The sequence below is a fragment of the Taudactylus pleione genome, unplaced genomic scaffold (assembly GCF_031769625.1).
Source record: "Taudactylus pleione unplaced genomic scaffold, aTauple2 ptg000967l, whole genome shotgun sequence".
NCBI classification, from domain to species: Eukaryota; Metazoa; Chordata; class Amphibia; order Anura; family Myobatrachidae; genus Taudactylus; species Taudactylus pleione.
The window spans coordinates 2,314,172-2,332,014 of record NW_028285368.1 but is presented as its reverse complement, the minus strand read 5'-3'; the positions used below and the strand labels follow the sequence as shown (position 1 = coordinate 2,332,014).

General features: G+C 42.8%; 1 protein-coding gene across 1 annotated transcript in view; it reads left to right on the top strand.

Annotated features, from left to right (window-relative positions):
- Positions 1 to 17,843, top strand: part of PAX5 (paired box 5) — a 278,680-nt gene that overhangs the window by 179,749 nt on the left and 81,088 nt on the right. Inside the window, exon 10 of the mRNA XM_088460115.1 lies at positions 3,016 to 3,117. Coding sequence (XP_088316241.1) covers positions 3,016 to 3,117 — 102 coding nt within the window. The remainder of the gene's footprint in view (positions 1 to 3,015; positions 3,118 to 17,843) is intronic.

Genomic DNA, 17,843 nt, shown 5'->3' with positions numbered 1-17,843 from the left:
AGCAGCAGCTCAGAGATTCTTGGTTCCTCTCTTTAGCAAATAAAGTCAATTAGAGAATATGGGGAAGGCTGTAAAGCACAGCAGAAATATTCGTCTCCCTATAGATTTGCAGATAATGTGAAAATATTTTATAGTTTTGTCTTGTATTAAGACTAACGCACCAGCAATTAGCTTATTATACAAAATCTTGAGGATGTGTTTTTTCATTTTTATTTTCATATTTCTTGCTGTCTAAAATAAATACAATTTTATTAATTTGCAACTGTTGGATTTTGTACACAGCGTATTTTACACTGCAATGCCGCAATGTTTCTCCAAGTGAGCCATGGGAAAATGGCAGCATAATAATTACTTTCTATACTGGCATTCTCAGCATAATAGACACAAGAGCGAGACCATATGTAGATTCTATGTCGACACTCAGAATGTAAGGTATAAGGTAAGGTTTAGAGTTTGTTTAGGCTTTAGTTAGAGTTAAGGTAAAATAGCACTGTCAACATTGTCACTGTCAGCATGCATAGTGACGACATTGTGAACATGCCGACATTATGCCACTTTCAAAATTGTGAATGTTGTCATTGTGCCATGTGAACATCCTGAATGGAGTTGGGCACGCAATCCTGGCGCCCACAATGCCAGAGGTCGGAATCCAGGCACTGGAATCCTGACACTTGAAATCCCGACACCTGCAGGTAAGCAATTTAACCCTTCCCCTATCCCTACCTCTAACTCACCTTTCCCACATTCTAACCCTAACCCCTGTCATCCCGCAGCCTAACCCTAACCCTCCCCTCCTGCAGCCTAACCCTAACCCTCCCCTCCTGCAGCCTAACGCTAACCCTCCCCCTAGTGCCTAACCCTAACCCTCCCCCTAGTGCCTACCGTCGGGATTCTGACCCCAGGATTCTGACCCCTGCCAGGATTCCGGCACCAGGATTGTGAGTGCCGGCATTCTGTGCACCAGGATGCCAAATACATACCCCTGAATATTGACATTCAGACCATGTCTCAATGTCAACATTTGAACGTAGACATGGTATACCTGGTATACCACACCCAAGCAAGACACATGATATTGCAACAGTTCTCAACTGTGCAGTACTGCTCGGTTATCAATAACCACCACTGACTGTAAAACAGGACTTAATTACTGTATAAACAAAATTATGGAATATCTGGAGAACCATAAAAATGTTACTGATATACACAGCAGATAGCGAGGGACTGACAGGCTTGTATGTTGTTAAGTTCAAACACAGGGCTAGGGTCAGTGATGTCATGGTAGCTCAAATAATTCCAAGTTCAGCTTTTTGAGCTATATTAGACAGCATTAAAGCATTAAAGGTTGTCTGTCACAAAGTAGAGCTAATTCTTTATTATTAACAAAGCTGTAGTAGAATGTCATAATTTTGGGCTTAGTTGCCCTTTTAGTATTATGTAAACTTAAAATGGTATTAAAGTCTAGTGTTAACTATAAGTTATAGATAAACTTTTAAAAAAATGCAGGAATAAAATAGCTAATGTGTTAGTTCTCTCAGGGTTGGCTAATATTTTGGTGGGAGAAGTAACAATAGATATGATTACAAATCCGAATAATCATAATTCAATATAAGCACAAAAATTCAAGTACTTTCCCTTCACAGCTCACGTATTGTGATCATCTTCTCCTATCATTGGCGGCTTACTGCCTTTTTTCTCCGCTGGTATGTTACATGCTCTTCTTGCCAGGACAACTCCTCGATAACCAGCTGTCCCAGAGATATCTTCTCTTCTGGTTTCTGATATGGCAGTTGAAATGCACATGCTTGACCATCATAATTTTGAATTTTACATAAAGTAGTCCATAGGCTACAATAAATATAGCATTAACTTTCAGGACCAAACTCCAGAAAGCTTGATACATGCGGCCATATCGCAGCCCTATAGAAAGCTATTGGAACTGCAGCACATATCTCTAACATCTGCTGTGGCCCCTAATAAAATACATGGGGATCTTAAAGAGATCATTTCTAACTCAAAATTAGTTTTGATACATCCCACATAGAGTCAGTGTACTAGGAATCATTGTATAAAGAGGCCTTTGTGTTACTCCTTTTCCTGTACTATTTTTACTATATTTATTATGAGACATACTTTTGTTGAGTACATATAGACAGACGATCAAACAGATAACTGGGGAAATTCATTAGGAAGCTTCTATATCACCTCATCCCTCCAACTATCCCCCACACCACTAATTAAGGAGGCCTGTGTGCAGATTCCATGTGGGCCCCCTCCTCTCTGCTATCGCAGTAGACTATGGCATTGTGGCAGAGTCTACTGCACATGCGCAGGTCTCAGGGAACATGGCGACCATGCCATCTTCCCATGACTTCTCTACTGTGCATGCCCAAATCTCCAGAAAAATGTCCACAGTGCCATTTTCCCAGTGATTTCTGCTGCTACAGCAGCACCCACGAGGGACTCTGGAGAGGTAAGTATAATTATATGGGTAAAGGGGGTGCGGTGTGGGTCCCCCTGGACCCAGGGGCATATTTGCACCTCACACAATGCACCCATTATAGATACACCAATGGTTATAACTGTGTTTGTTTATTTGAAGGTCTGCATCCCTACTAGTGTGATAAACAGTCTGCTGAATGTGTAGTGCTTTCAAGCTGACACTATACAGTACATTTCCTTGAAACCCAATGTACTGTAAGTTTGCAGTTTCAATTTTAGCGTAGCAGTTGGTAAACAGTCTGGAAAAACATGGGTTTTGCAGGTTTCCGTGCAGTGTGCAGCATAATGTATTTTTTCCAATTATCTTTCTCATTCACCCTCGATAACATATTTTTAACAATATTGCAGCGTACAAAAAATAATGTCTTCCCCTGCCAAGAATATCAAGATATCTTGATATTCACACTGTGCAGTGATGACAAATGCATTGGCTCACAGCTCTCGGGGAGATGTAAAAACACGCCTGGCATTTGTGAGACTTCACATGGTGATTTGCTGTGCTTGATTCTCCAGGTCGCGATTTGGCAAGCACAACCCTCCCAGGGTACCCTCCGCACGTCCCCCCTGCCGGACAGGGCAGCTACTCTGCTCCGACGCTGACAGGAATGGTGCCTGGTGAGTCTTCAATAACAATTGTACAGAGCAAGATGCACTGAGAAGCCTGTTTCTGAATAATGAATGTAAAAATCAATATCAAACAAATCAAACAGATACTCTTTATATTATTCCAACATTATAAAGTAATTTGCCATTATATTTCACATCATATCACCAGTCATTGTTATGCTGATTATTGTTTATGACCTGCTGTGTGCTACAATGTATACACCAGGAATGAAAATGATAGTCATGTTGTTTATGTTTCTGAACAATCCTAGGTTCATTATCAGACTACAAAAAGCCAGATGCAACATGATGTGATATGAAAGGGATTCAATTTTTTTCATTGCTTGTTTTGATTGGTAGAATTATGGTTCATTAGTTTTGTATAGCACAGTGTTAGAAATATATTGTTGTCAGTTTACCAATGAGTATGTTACATCACTATGTGATCACTGGTCAACACGGCGCTCCTGATCTTCTCTACTGGCTTGCTATGCAGCCTGGGATCATTTTAATTTTCAAGGTCAACCTACAGTAGTATTGCAGACCTCAGACTGCTCAGTGAAGGCTAGATACATTTAGCATATGGTGCTGATCACTACCTGCTACTGACAACCAGAACGAGGTAAAATGTCATCTTTCACAGTCAAGACAAGGAGATGTTTTGTCCAAGAATGATGGCGGTTTGCTGCTTTCTGAGATCTGAACCCGACAGGAAGATACAAGCCAAACCCGAACCATTCACCTCTAGCTGAAATATCACTGGACTGTGAATGCTGGATAAAATGCAGGTGGTTTCCCAGTAAAGACAAATATCAGTCACCGGGCCTGATTCAGCAAGGAACGCACACTAGCAGACACACGCACCCGTCCGCTGCGAGAATATGCAAATCAATGTATACGCACGGAGACCGCAGCACAAGATGCAGACGCCCAGCCCCATATTAAGCCGCCCATCTCCCTTTATTCACAGCCTGATCAGTACGCAAGATAGTGTAAACATCGGTAACATCAAGAACCATCGGACCCATACGCACATTAGTGGTTTACCTGACCTGCCACAGGATTTAGGCGGCCACTTCCTGTGTACAGCTTACGGTATGGCTTTGAATGCCGCCGCACTGCCCTAATTATGCTCGCCCCTATAATGGCGTTATAACGCCTGCTTCACCTGACCACCCACCATCACCACCCACAAATGGCACTTCCTGTCAATCAATATCGGAAGGGTCTGCGCACACACTGCGTGTAGTCTGCGTACCATAACCCGATCACACTGGCTAGTTTGCGCACGCGCAGTGCGATGCATATGCATGCGCAGAGCAAAAACATTGGCCAAGTGCGTGCGTTCTCTCCTGTGCGTTCCTTACTGAATCAGGCCAGCCATACCATGCCTTAGTGCTACTGTGTAGGAACCTCTTTTACATCTTGTGTTAGCGTCAAGAGAGAAATAATGAGCAGCAGTTAGATTTAAGAAATTGTTGCTTACATATCTACGGTAAAGCATGTACAGTAACAGTAAGTTATTGTTATAAAACTAACATTTGCCTCTGTAAAAATGTCATTGTGGGTCAAGCTAAGTGTGAGCAATGAAATCAGATGAAATGACTAGGGAATAAGTAGTATGTACTGAGGAAATCAGAATTTGAACTTTTAAAACTTGCATGTTTTTGAATTTTAGTGATTTTCACTAATGCAAAAAATATGTTTGTGTAACTCAGAACAAATTATTTATATTTTAATATAATATTATAATGTTTTTAATTTTATGCCTTCTTGTTATAAAAATATTATTAAAAATACTCCTCAATTCAACAAATTACTTTTTATAACATACTAATATTTTCTGAGCATTCATATAATAACAAGTGGTGTATTTTTCTAAACATACTAGCTTTGATAAACACTGTTTTGTCTGTACTTGTGTTTAGTGCCATTAGCTATATACTATATAGATGTACAGATATACTGTATGTATACATACATACATTGTGACATGACCATGTGTCTTATTTACAGTGCACTGACTGGTAAAGTACAAAATGCATCATTAGCTATATAGGTGTATAAATACAAATGCACAATTTATTGTAGTAAAATCCGCCCCCTCCTCCCCAGTGGGGCAGTGTCTTCGGATGTGGTATAAAAGATTGACAATGCAAACGTCGGCAGTCAATAAGTTGACATCAGATGGTCGACATGCAATAGGTCAAATGGGACAAAAGGACGACAGGTACAAAAGGTTGACTAACAAAAGGTCAACAGTGCAGAAGGTCGACAGGGTTAAAATGTTGACCGATTAAAATTGTCGACACCACAATGGTTGACACATTTTTTTTTATTTAACCATAATCCTAACCCTGACTCTTCCCCTAGTGCCTAACCCTAACCCTCCCCCTAGTGCCTAACCCTCCCCCTGGTGCCTAACCCTAACCTACACCTTAGTGCCTAACCCTTCTCCTAGTACCTAAACCTAACCCTAGCCTAACCCTAACTCTCCCCCAAGTGCCTAACCCTAACCCTTCTCCTAGTGCCTAAACCTAACTCTAACTCTCTCTAAAGTGCCAAACCTTAACCCTCACCCTAACACTAACCCAAACCCCTGAACTATAACACGTGTCAACCATTTTTGTGTCGGCTATTCAAACCTGTCAACCTTTTAACCATGTCAACCTTCTGCACTGACATTTTGTCAGTCTATTTTTTGTACCAGGTGACCTTTTGTCCATGTCGACCATATGGTGTTGATCTATTGACTGTCGACCTTTACATTGTCAATCTTCTATCTGCATATCTTGGAAGTGCTTTCTGCCATTTTTCTGGCATTCTGCGCATGCACAGCAGACTCCGGGCACACTCTAGTGCCCGGAGTCTACTAATGCTTCGGTGGCTGGCCAGCCGCATCAGTCAGCTGTCGGCCCCGGGCAGAGAGGAGGGGGCCCCACACGGGGAGTGCACACAGGCCCCCTCCTCTCTTAAGACGCCCCTGCTTATACTCAATACAGACATAAGAAATACTTTTCATAACTTGACCATAGGACATGGGGCCTGATTCAGAGCTGAACACTCTGACCAGAGCGCTCGCTCTGAATCAGGGCCCTCCTACCTTTTTTTGGAGTGTCCTCACGGACGCTCGCATAGCTGTGGGTGACCACCCACAGCATATGCGAACATCCATGATGATGGTCGTGATGGTCTTGACCATCGTAACTATCGGGCTTGCGACGGAGACCCTGCGGTAGGGTCTCGCTGCCGCAAGCCCTGGAGTGATGTTGGCTCTATCAGAGCCAAAATCACTCCCACTGACATCACTAGTGATGTCAGTGGGGCCGGCTTGAGATGGTAGGCGTTCCCATTGGAACGCCTCCGTCTGGCAGGCACGCCCCCGGCACGCCCACCAAAGGGGGCGTGCTGTCAATCAACATCAACAGCACGCCCCCTTTGGTGCGAGACCCGGAGCGATGGAGAGCCCGTCGCTCGCCGGGTCTCACACATGCGCACGACGGAGCTCCCTCCGTCGTGCGCATGCGCAGTGGGGGAACATCGACCCGCTTGCGAGCGTACTGCCGCTCACGAGCGGGTCTGAATGACCCCCATGATTATTCTACAATGCATTTACACTCCATACATACATAAAATATTACACCTGAACATGACCTGAACACTAGGCTCTATTTAAAATCAGTACTGAAAAGCGGCATAAAAGAGTTGCTACTTTTGGCGGTATATCGCAACTATGTTGTTGCCTAAATTAAATATTTAGTCCTGCCGGGAAAGACCTCACTGTATAGGTTTGGCCCAGCGAGGGGAAAAAAAGCTTGTACTGCTACTTCTTTCTGGAGTCTTTCGTAAATGCATCATACCCTCTATCAGTGGCGTAAGTTCATCCCAGATGCCCGGAGGTATGTTAGAGTTTGGCAACCCCCCCAAAAAAGGGAAAATAAATATGGTGCATATATATCTATCTTTATATATTAATAAATATTATATATAATAGACGTACAAACACACTAAAATAGAATATGTAATATCCTCGGGAAATATCTGCAAATTTATAGAATCCCCTGATAGGCCCGGATAGCTAACGCCATATCAAGATGCTACAACCTATGGGCTACAGATCACAAAAAGTACTGGGAGTGGGATCAGTAGCATCCCTCCCTGGCACTCTCCTGTCAGACCAAGCATGCACAGTAGCGCTGAAGGAGAAGTGAAGGGTTCGCATTAGGGTTGTGTACAGATCCCTTTCAGTTAATGTGCCTGTTACACATACAAAGGTATACAGCTCTCCAATCATATACCAGAGACACGAGCTTATGAATAACATTGCAACAATGTCTATTATAAAGATGGGGACTGCACTGAGGAATGTAATGTAGGTTTGTATGAAGAGCGACCTCACACTGACAGATACAGCCCTGGGGGTAGTTAGATACATATACAGCCATGCATTAGTCCCATTTATTGGGTGGCTGTGACGGTACACTCCAGTCACATTGTTACAGCCGTAAGTGGGATGAATATACTTAGGGTAATGAAGGTGGTGTCCCTTCAGTGCTGGCGCCCATCGGTGGGCGCCTCTGTTGTCTCCCATAGTTCCGCCACTGCCCTCTATCACCATTGCACATGTGCCGTGTTGGCACAAGCACAGAACAGGAGTCTTAGGAGCTGGTAGCGTACAGCACTGTGTGAGGAAAGCTGAAGGAGAGCGGTCTATTCCTGCTTTTCTGTAGTGCTGGCAGACATCTCCACTTTTCTCAGCTACAGAATATAAATACTGTGTGCAGGCATCTACCATTGAAACCTATGGGGACTGCAGGAATGTACACACACTAATTAAAAGGCAGATAAATCAGTGACTTCTCCACACTTTTTATTTTACTAAATATAGAGAAATTATATTTTAGGCTTTCTCCAACTATAATGCTGGAGAAAAGCCATTGTTTAGTTTATTAAATAGACCCCTTTGGATGGAAAGAGAGAGAAAGTCAGAGAGAGAGAGAGAGAGAGAGAGAGAGAGAGAGACCAAATAAGTGTACTATTGTTGTATTTTAGATTATTTTGATGCTTAGTGCAAGTGCATGACCTATACTATAAACTCCACTCAAGATATATTGAACTTCAAGTTCTAGATCAGTCCCACTGTCAAGTATCTGTCAAGTTCTAGATCAATCCCACTCATCCAAATGGAGTGATAGCAAACAGATAAAAGCAAACCAATAGTGTAATATGCAAAACACTGGTTTATTTAACAAAATAGTTATATACATACCACCGTAACAAATCTGAGTCTCCACCCCCTCTTGATCAGCAACCCCACCCCTCCCTCTGGCTTCCCCACCTCGCTTCATGGCAAGTCCGTTCTTGCCACCTCCATATCGCTTCAGCCCGACCCCCCCCCCTGTTGCTTTGTCAAGCTCCCATACTTACCCCGGCAGCCGGTCTTCCTCTTCTAGGTCTGTCCTGTCCTGTCTGCTGCTCGAAGTAGGAGCCATTGTGGCATTCACCCAGGTTCAACTGCACGCACATTGAGGAGACAGGAATGATCTTCTGCAATTATTATATATATTTGTGTGCGTGTGTGTATGTGTGTGCGTTGTGTATACAATATATGAAAATAGGGATATAGTAATATTATTTAGAATTGATGCATTTTCATGCAAGTTTCATTGTATATTTCTCTACTAGTGTACAAAGACAAATATGTTGCAAAAAAATTAAAATATAAAAGACCTGGTGAAGAAATTGTTAGTTAAACCATCATCTTAAACATTTGCAAGTTAACCATTGTTTTCCCAAATACATTTTGATTATCCTTTCAGATATCTACAACTTTATGGACATTGTAGTTGTAACCTCTGCTTAGTATATTTGTGTAGTACAATAAGTGGTTTATAATGCAAAGCACATAGAAGTGCATGATCTGATATTTACGTCTTTTAGCATTACATCTAGCTCACATAACAAGAAAAGTTTTACTTTTGGTGGAAAATGTAAATAGTCAACTCTGTAACAACAATGGTGCAAATGTGCAGTAATCGATAGCGATCAATCAGTAATATTAGCTTTGATTGATCTGATGCAGGACAAAGAAATCAAGCATGTGATTGTTGTTTTCTGTTAGATAATAACTTCTGTTGTCAGTTATTTAACTTTTCAGGAAGCAATCTTTACAGCCCAGACTGTCACTACATATCGAATATACTTGCCAGTTACAGTATGCTCCTGTTATTTTCTTATTGTGGAGCTTATTGAGAAAAATAGGCTTGAACAATGTAAACCCCTTTTCATCATCCTCAAAATTGCAACCAAAAACCACTAGACCAGCTAAATCATTACCAGAATACTTTCCAAATCCTATTAATTAAAATATTTTTACTTTTTTCTTCATAAAGCCTGAAATGCAAGCTCTTTATAGATTATTAATTGAAACTTATTAGGAAATGCATGTAGCCATAGGGATCATTGTGCCTTATAACCAATGCAGGTAAATGATTCTAATTATCCCATTTGCATGTATATTTATCTCTGTATAATAGCTACATAATGGGGGTAAGGTGCAATTAGGGAGAGTCAGGGAGATACTACTTCAGGAAGTCTCCCTGACAATCAGGGAGAGTTGGCAAGTATACCGCATAGCCACATTCAGTATGCTAACTTATAGCTTCTTATGTGTTTCTTGTGCTTATACAACTTCATAATGCTTATCAATGCCCCATAAGGCCTTGTTATGCCACTATATAGCCATATAGGCCTCTATGCCTTTATGAATTCCCTTATTACCACCATTTAGTTCCAACTTACCATATCATGCTATATTAGCTTCCTAATTACATCTTAATCAGTGATATTGCCTACGCAACTAGATCATATTATTGTCACAAATCAGATCATATGTAAATGGGCTGAATGCCACAGAATGGGGGCATGGAAGACATATGAAGCTGGGAATCAAAAGTATCAAGGGTGGCAATGAAATAAATATGAGAGGGCATTGGGAGAGATCTGAGATTGGCAATGCGGTGTTAAAAGGGTGGCAATGAAAGATATGGTGGAGCAATGGGAGATTTCATTAAAAGGCAATACTAACAGAACAGTAATAATATATTTTTAAAAGCCTTGGCATTAGTAATTTCCTGTACTTGTAATTTAATTGAATTACAGCCCACTTGTACTTGTAAGTGTTGGTAGTGTATAGGGGCAGTTTAAGAGAGGAAAGGGCCCATGTGCAGTCTCTGTGTGGGCCCCCTCCTCTCTGGCAGTACAGTATACTCTGGCTTGGTGCCACAATCTACTGTGCAGGTCTCTGGGAAAATGGCACCTGGTCCTTTTTCCTGAGGACCTCTCTACTGATCATGTTCAAATCACCGGCAAAATGGCCACCAGAACATTTTCCCTGTGATATTTGCTGCTCCAACAGGACTCCAGAGAAGTAAGTATAACAATATATGTGTGCAGTGTGGGCCCCCCTGGACTCAGGGGCCTGTGTGTTCCGCACACCCTGCACCCATTATGGGAAACAGTCGGGAAGCCGATGGACAGAATCCTGACCGTCGGCTTCCCGACTGTATAATCCCGGCAAGGGTTAAATGACAGGTGTCAAAATCCCAACGACTGTCATTTTCCCTATGCCGGGAGCCCGACACCCGGCTTACCTTTGATCGGTGACGGGCGCGGACAGCCGTGCGGGGGGGAGGGTTAGGTTTAGGGTTCCTGGGGGGATTTAGGATTAGGCACCCCCCTGGGAGGTTAGGTTTAAGATAAGGGAAGGAGGGGTTAGGTTTAGGCACTTAGAGGGGGGATTAGGGTTAGGCACTTAGGGGGGAGGTTAGGGTTAGGAACCCCTAAGGGAGGGTTAGGGGTAGAATAGGTTAGAGAATACTTACCTGGGGACGATCTGGATTTTCAGTGCTGCCGGGATGCCGCTGTCGGGATTTGAAATCATACTGAATGCACCCATTATATATATGCCATTGGTAGTGTCAGTGTATGGTAACCAGAAACTATTGGCTTGAGACTGCTAGTCTCATAATCTATTAGCAGAGTAGCATTAGCAAAGTTGTGCAGTGGAATGACACTGGCTGAAATTAAGGTTATAGAAATAGTCCCACTAGATAACAGTCAAAACACTTGGCTAGAGCATATAAGGTGTTAAATGTGTTGCGCAGTTGTTCGGTGCTGGTGGCAGTTAGTCCACAACCACACATAGTACAGCTTAACTAGGTCTTAGGTTTAGTGAGCCAGGTAGAACAACAAGTAGCATAAGACACAGGGATATAATAGGTGTACAAATAGTAGCATAGATGCATCTTGAAGCTTTAGGGATTGCTGGCATTGTTGTGTGCCAAGCAGCAGAGTGGTAAAAACAGCGGTGGATAGTAGCACTACGCATCTGAATTTAGTAGTGGTAAATGCAGTATTGTACTTGCAGCACACTGTGGGCTCTGCAGGTCTTGTATATACAGTATGTGGGAGAGTCATAGGTGCCTCCATTCACTAAGAACGCCAGGTAGGATAGACACGCCAACAAGGCACACATGCGCAGTAGTTCATGTCGGAGGTCAGGCTCCCTGCTAAGCTCTGGCAGGTCCTAAAGACACTGGCTCTGTTACCTGATTCCAGTGAGGATGGAAGGAGCACATGAGAGCTCTTCATCCAACTGTAAGTACCTACTACACCTATTAGATGCTCTTGAAAAGTTTCTTGTGAGTACAGTTGCTACCACAACGTTCATTTACTTGTACAGTGCCTGCTTATATTCTGTTAATGCCCATGCCATCCGCATGTCCAGAATTTTTAACATTGCTCCCACTTACCCCACCTCCACTTAATGTACACTGTCAGGCATGGCATGAAGAGGTAAGTTTATTAGTAATGGGGTTCACAGTTTGACTTCCCATTGATTGGTGATTAACTATGTTTTTTTTATGAAGTACAGTACAAATGAACCTATTGTAAGCAGTCACAGCAATTTGTATGTTTTTCCTATGACTGGAGCTTGCCTTGTAACCTCCACTCACTGTGTGCCTCAGTCATGATTTGGCAGAGTGACTTGGCTGAATGGCTGAAGAGCAATTATTACTGTATGTCTTATGTGACTGGCTTTACATGTCTACTTTGGGAACAGTGAGCATCATAGTTACAAGTACGATTTCCTGTGAATTGGATGAATGGACTTACCATGTTTTGTTGTGTAAATTCATTTAAGCCATTCTAGTTATAGTGGATTATTCGCACTAATCTTTTAATTTGTTTCAATTGTTAAGTCTGTGACCAATGGCAAATACATTTTTGATATGAAATGTTTATATTTCAACATATTTATCTTGTCTCTCAGCCTGCTCAGTCCTCATTTACTGTGTGGACAGTTTCTCCTGCTTTATATACTGGGTGTGATTAAGGGGCCTGTTAATTATTTCACATTCTTCAATACACCCCTAAAACCTATGTTCTTTATTGCCGCTATTCATGGCGATTTGGGAATGAGATGCCAGGCAAGTTCTTGTGGCCCTTATGACAGGACAGCCGTTCCAATAAGGAGCTGTTAAGCAAAATCTTGATATCTTGACTTTCACTGCTAATGATAGTGGTGAAAGTTTACACTGCCTTGTTCTGTCCATCACTTTACTGCACATGCGCATCCTTAGAGGTTCAGAGAAGGCCGGGTCTAAATGGATCCCTTTTCACACCCTGGGACCTCTCTCAACAGGAAAGAGTGTGCTAACTCTTGAGATCTCCTATATCTCTTGCATTATAGGCTTGATAAATACTGTAGGTATTTTACTTAATTTAATGACAATCATGCAAACACAGTTTCTGCATGAATAACGAGACAAAGAGGTTTGCTAAGTAGGCACCTCTTGCCTTTGATTTTCATTCTATGTGTAGGGACATGGTGGTTGCCATGTTTACATGTTAGTAAAGATGGCAGAATATGATCCTGCTTTATAGATAAAGAAAAATTATAATAATGCAATTACACTGATCAACACTCATTTATTTATCGTATTAGTGTGCTTTTGGTGCAACTTTTTGGTGCTGATTCCAAATATGACATTGGTTTTGCTAGATTGGCTCTAATTTTTGAGATTCATGGATGTGAAACAAGAAAAACACAATAGATAACTGTTAACTGATTCATTCAAATATCATTGGCAACTAAACACTTTTTTGTGTGTTATCTGTATATTTTCATATTCTAAAACAGTTAATTCATAGTTTACATGATTATTTAAAATGGGCAGTATTCCGATCAGAAAGTCTTGTATAGCACAAAATATATGGCAATACGGACGGAATGGGTATGATATACTGCCGGCCGCCTGACAGGAGCAGAGTGCGACGCAGTGGAAGCACGACAGTGCTGGAAATCCCGATCGTGGATAGGTAAGTATCCTCTAACCTAACCTAACCCCCCTAACCCTAACCCTCCTTAGGGGTGCCTAACCCTAACTTCCCCCCCAAGTGCCTAACCCTAATCCCCCCTCTAAGTGTCTAACCCTAACCACCCCCTTCCCCGCTGCCTAAACCTAAGTCCCCCGGGGGGGTGCCTAACCCTAAGTCCCCCCCGGGGGTGCCTAACCCTAACCCTCCCTCCCCCTAGCCTAACCCTAACCCTCCTGGGGGGGTGCCTAACCCTAAGTCCCCCCTGGGAGCCCTAAACCTAACCCTCCCCCCCCCGCGGCTGTCCGCTCGCTGCGCCCGGCATCACTACGATCGTGATGCCGGGCGCCGGGGAAATGCGGGCGTCTACATCTAGACGCCCGGCATTTCACCCTTGCCGGGATAAGACAGTCGGGAAGCCGGCTGCCGGTATATAGGCAGTCGGCTTCCCGATTGCTACCCATACGGACACTAGTGCCGGTTACCACAATGAGCTAATTTTGCCAACTGTATTTATCACATTTCTTGTTCGGTTATAAAAGCTTTATATAAAACATCCAAAAAGGCTCCTGCTGCACTTATAATGAGAATTTAAATGTGATTATACAACACAGCTTATATGGCAGCTGTCCCAAACATTATAGGGTCTGATTCATTACTGATCGCAACTGTGATTATTCACGCAATCGGACAATTGTTGCGTTATGCGCATGCATATGTATCGCAGTGCGCGAACATTATACATCGTGCATATCTGCCTCTAATGAAGTTTGGAGTACCAACGCAATGTATATGTTTTCAAAGATGACACTCTGGACTTTTTTGGACTGTTGCCTCTACCTACCCACCTAATTCCTGACTGAATTGTAAGTACACCATTTCTGGAAGTTTGCTATCCACAGCTTTCACCTACAGGATCTGGACTACACCTAGATCTATTACATGCTGTGTGAAACGCAAGTCGATTCCACATTTAGGAAGCTGATCACTTTGGTTCCTTCATTAAATACAGGGTCAGTTCTAGTCCAAATGGCGAAAATTTCCTTTGTCTCCCCATTGCCAAAAATGAACATATCTCAGTTTAAGCATAATGATATATGGTACAAGGCATGGCGAATCATATCTGTTTTCTGACCTTTGCCTTTTTTACCTAGATTGCATACTTTTACCTGCATTTTGCTTTGTAATTCAATAATAGTGTGCTAAGTACTTGGGATTAGTATTTTTGTTGCAAAGGAATTGGTATAAAGTTGCAGAGTATATTTTAAGAAAAATGTATCTGATTAGCTTATTAGCTATCAGTATCATCTGCCCCTGTGTGTGCAGAAGGAAAAGGAATTTTGCCCGAGTGAAGAATCTCAGCTCAGCCTGTCTATCCAAACCAGTTATAATGGCAGGCCCCTTGAACACAATTTTCTACAATTTTCTAGAATCAAACATTAGAATAAAAGGGAACAAGGAATATAACTTACACATCTACTCATATTCAGTCTCTTGGGGATCAATCATATTTAGTGACATTGTACAGCAATATTCAAGCAATCAGTATAAACAGAGGAGATCAGGTAAAATAAGACACAGGCACAGTATAGTTTTGGAAGTAATGTTTAATTATGCTTAATTTAGTGGCTACATTTGTCATATCTATAAAACTTGACATTGTTATCCAACAGATGTTAGTCTAAACCTTGGTACACACTTGGCGATATTTCAAATTTATAATGCCCGCCCAGTTGTAATGTTAGCCCAGACACATCAAGCGGCCGATTGGTAAATGTTTATAGCTTACCAATCGGCCACTCTGAAGGCAGATTGGCCAGCTGATCGATCCATTGTCTAAATGTGTAACCAGCATTATTCATGGTCCACCACCCCTTGAGACACCCCTGATTATATAAGGCACTTCTACATCAGGTGCATACTGAATTTTTGGATCTTCCTTTTAAAAAATTTTTGTTTATTTTATCTAAATATTATATTGCAATCAGATAACTATGTTGGTGCTTTCTAGGACTTGCTGGAGGTCTGACTTCCAACATTCACCACTGCGCATGGACGCCTTGTTCACGGGTCTTTCCTCCCTGGAATCCTAGTGAATGGACTCCTGCAGATATGCCAGCTCTGCAGAACCCAGAGAACTGCAAGTATACTATGTCACCACCGTTACATTAGAGGGGCATAGTACTACCATCCACCAGTGTTTTTACCAGTCTGACGTTCAGTGCACTACAGCGCCCAGCGATACCTAATGCTCCAGGCGATACTACTATTTGTACACCTGATATAGCCCTGTGTCTTATGTTACTTGTTGTTATACTTGATTGAATAAACCTAAGGCCTAGTTAAGCTGTACCGCCAGCACCAGACAACTGCGCAACACATTTAACACCTTATACACTCTGGCCAATGTCATCATGCCACTGCACATCTTTACTACCGCTCCTACTGTACGATATGCAATGATTACCATCTAGAGAGACTAGAAGTTTTAATCAAATCTAAGGTTGTTTAAATGTTTCTATAGCAGCTGATAAGGCAAGGTGTGGCAGTTGTAGTTAAAATCCCGACAGACGCTTAGAATACCAACGCTGGAATCCCAACACCTATCAGAATCCCGGCGCCAGCATCCCGACTACCAACATTCTGAAGGTAAGTAGTGGGGGGACAGGGAAGATAAGGGTTAGGCACTAGGGGGAGGGTTAGGGCTAGGCACTGGGGGGGGAGAGGGTTAGGGTTAGGCACTGGGGTGGAGGGTTACATTAGGCACTAGGCAGGAATGGTTAGGCACTGGGGGGGGTTAGGTTCAGGGTGCAGAGAGGAAGGGTTAGGGGTAGGCGTAGGGGAAGGGTTAGGATACCTACAGACTGGTGTCGGTATCCTAACCCTGTTGGGATTCCGACAACAGGATAACCGCCGGGATCCCGAGCGCCGGCATCCTGTACCCAACCCATCTAATGAGCTAAAATTACAACCTTTTAGTGAGTCTACTTTCAAACTACTGTACTTTCAGCTGTCAGCCTGTGAGAAGCAATTGCTATAGTATTTCCCAACCTGTAGAATAGATCTCCCGGGGATGGTCTACTATGAAAGAAGGTGAACATTTATCTCTTAGAGGAGTTGAACTAACCATCCAAAAGTAAACATTTTTTATTAAAGTTCCCTGTATGAGGTATGTTTTAATTAGGGGTGTGCACCGGCCACTTTTCGTGTTTTGTGTTTTGGTTTTGGATCTGGATCTTTCTTCGTGTTTTGGATCTGGATTGGTTTTGCCAAAACCACCCTTCCGTGTTTTGGGTTCTGGGTTTTGTGTTTTGGATCTGTATTTTTTTTTAAAAAAGCATAAAAACAGCTAAAATCACAGAATTTGTTGGTTTCTCTGCTCCTATGCTATTATTAACCTCAATAACCTTAATTTCCACTCATTTCCAGTCTATTCTGAACACCTCACACCTCACAATAGTGTTTTTATGTCCAAAAGGTTGCACCGAGGTAGCTGGATGACTATGCTAAGCGACACGAGTGGGCGGCACAAACACGTGACCCATCTAGGAGTGACACTGCAGTGGCAGACAGGATGGCAGTTAGAAAAACTAGGCCCCAAACTGTACATAATGCAAAGAAAAAAAAGAAGTGCAAGATGGAATTGTCCTTGGGCCCTCCCACCCACCCTTATGTTGTATAAACAGGACATGCACACTTTAACAAATCAATCATTTCAGCGCCAGGGTCTGCCACACAACTGTGGCTGAAATGATTGGTTCGTTTGGGCCCCCACAAAACAAGCTGGCAATTAATGTGTCCCTGCACAAACTGGCTCTACGGAGGCAAGATGTCATCCTCATCCTCCTCATCCACCGATTCCTCACCCTCTTCAGTGTGTACATCCTCATCCTCACAAAGTATTAACTCGTCCCCACTTGAATCCACCACCACAGGTCCCTCTGTACCTTCTGGAGGCTGGTCTCCCTGGAAGAGCTGATAATTCATTTTGATGAACATCATCTTCTCCACATTCTGTGGAAGCAACCTCCTACGCCTTTCGCTGACAAGGTTCCCGGCTGCACTAAACACTCTTTCGGAGTACACACTGGAGGGGGGGCAACTCAGGTAAAATAGAGCCAGCTTGTACAGGGGCCTCCAAATTGCCTCTTTTTCCTGCCAGTACAGGTATGGACTGTCTGACATGCCTACTTGGATGCTGTCACCGATGTAATCCTCCACCATTCTGTCAATGGTGACAGTATCATATGCAGTGACAGTAGACATGTCAGAAATTGTTGCCAGGTCCTTCAGTCCGGACCAGATGTCCAAACTTGGTCCTGCCTGCCCTGCATCACCGCCAGCAGGTTGCTTAG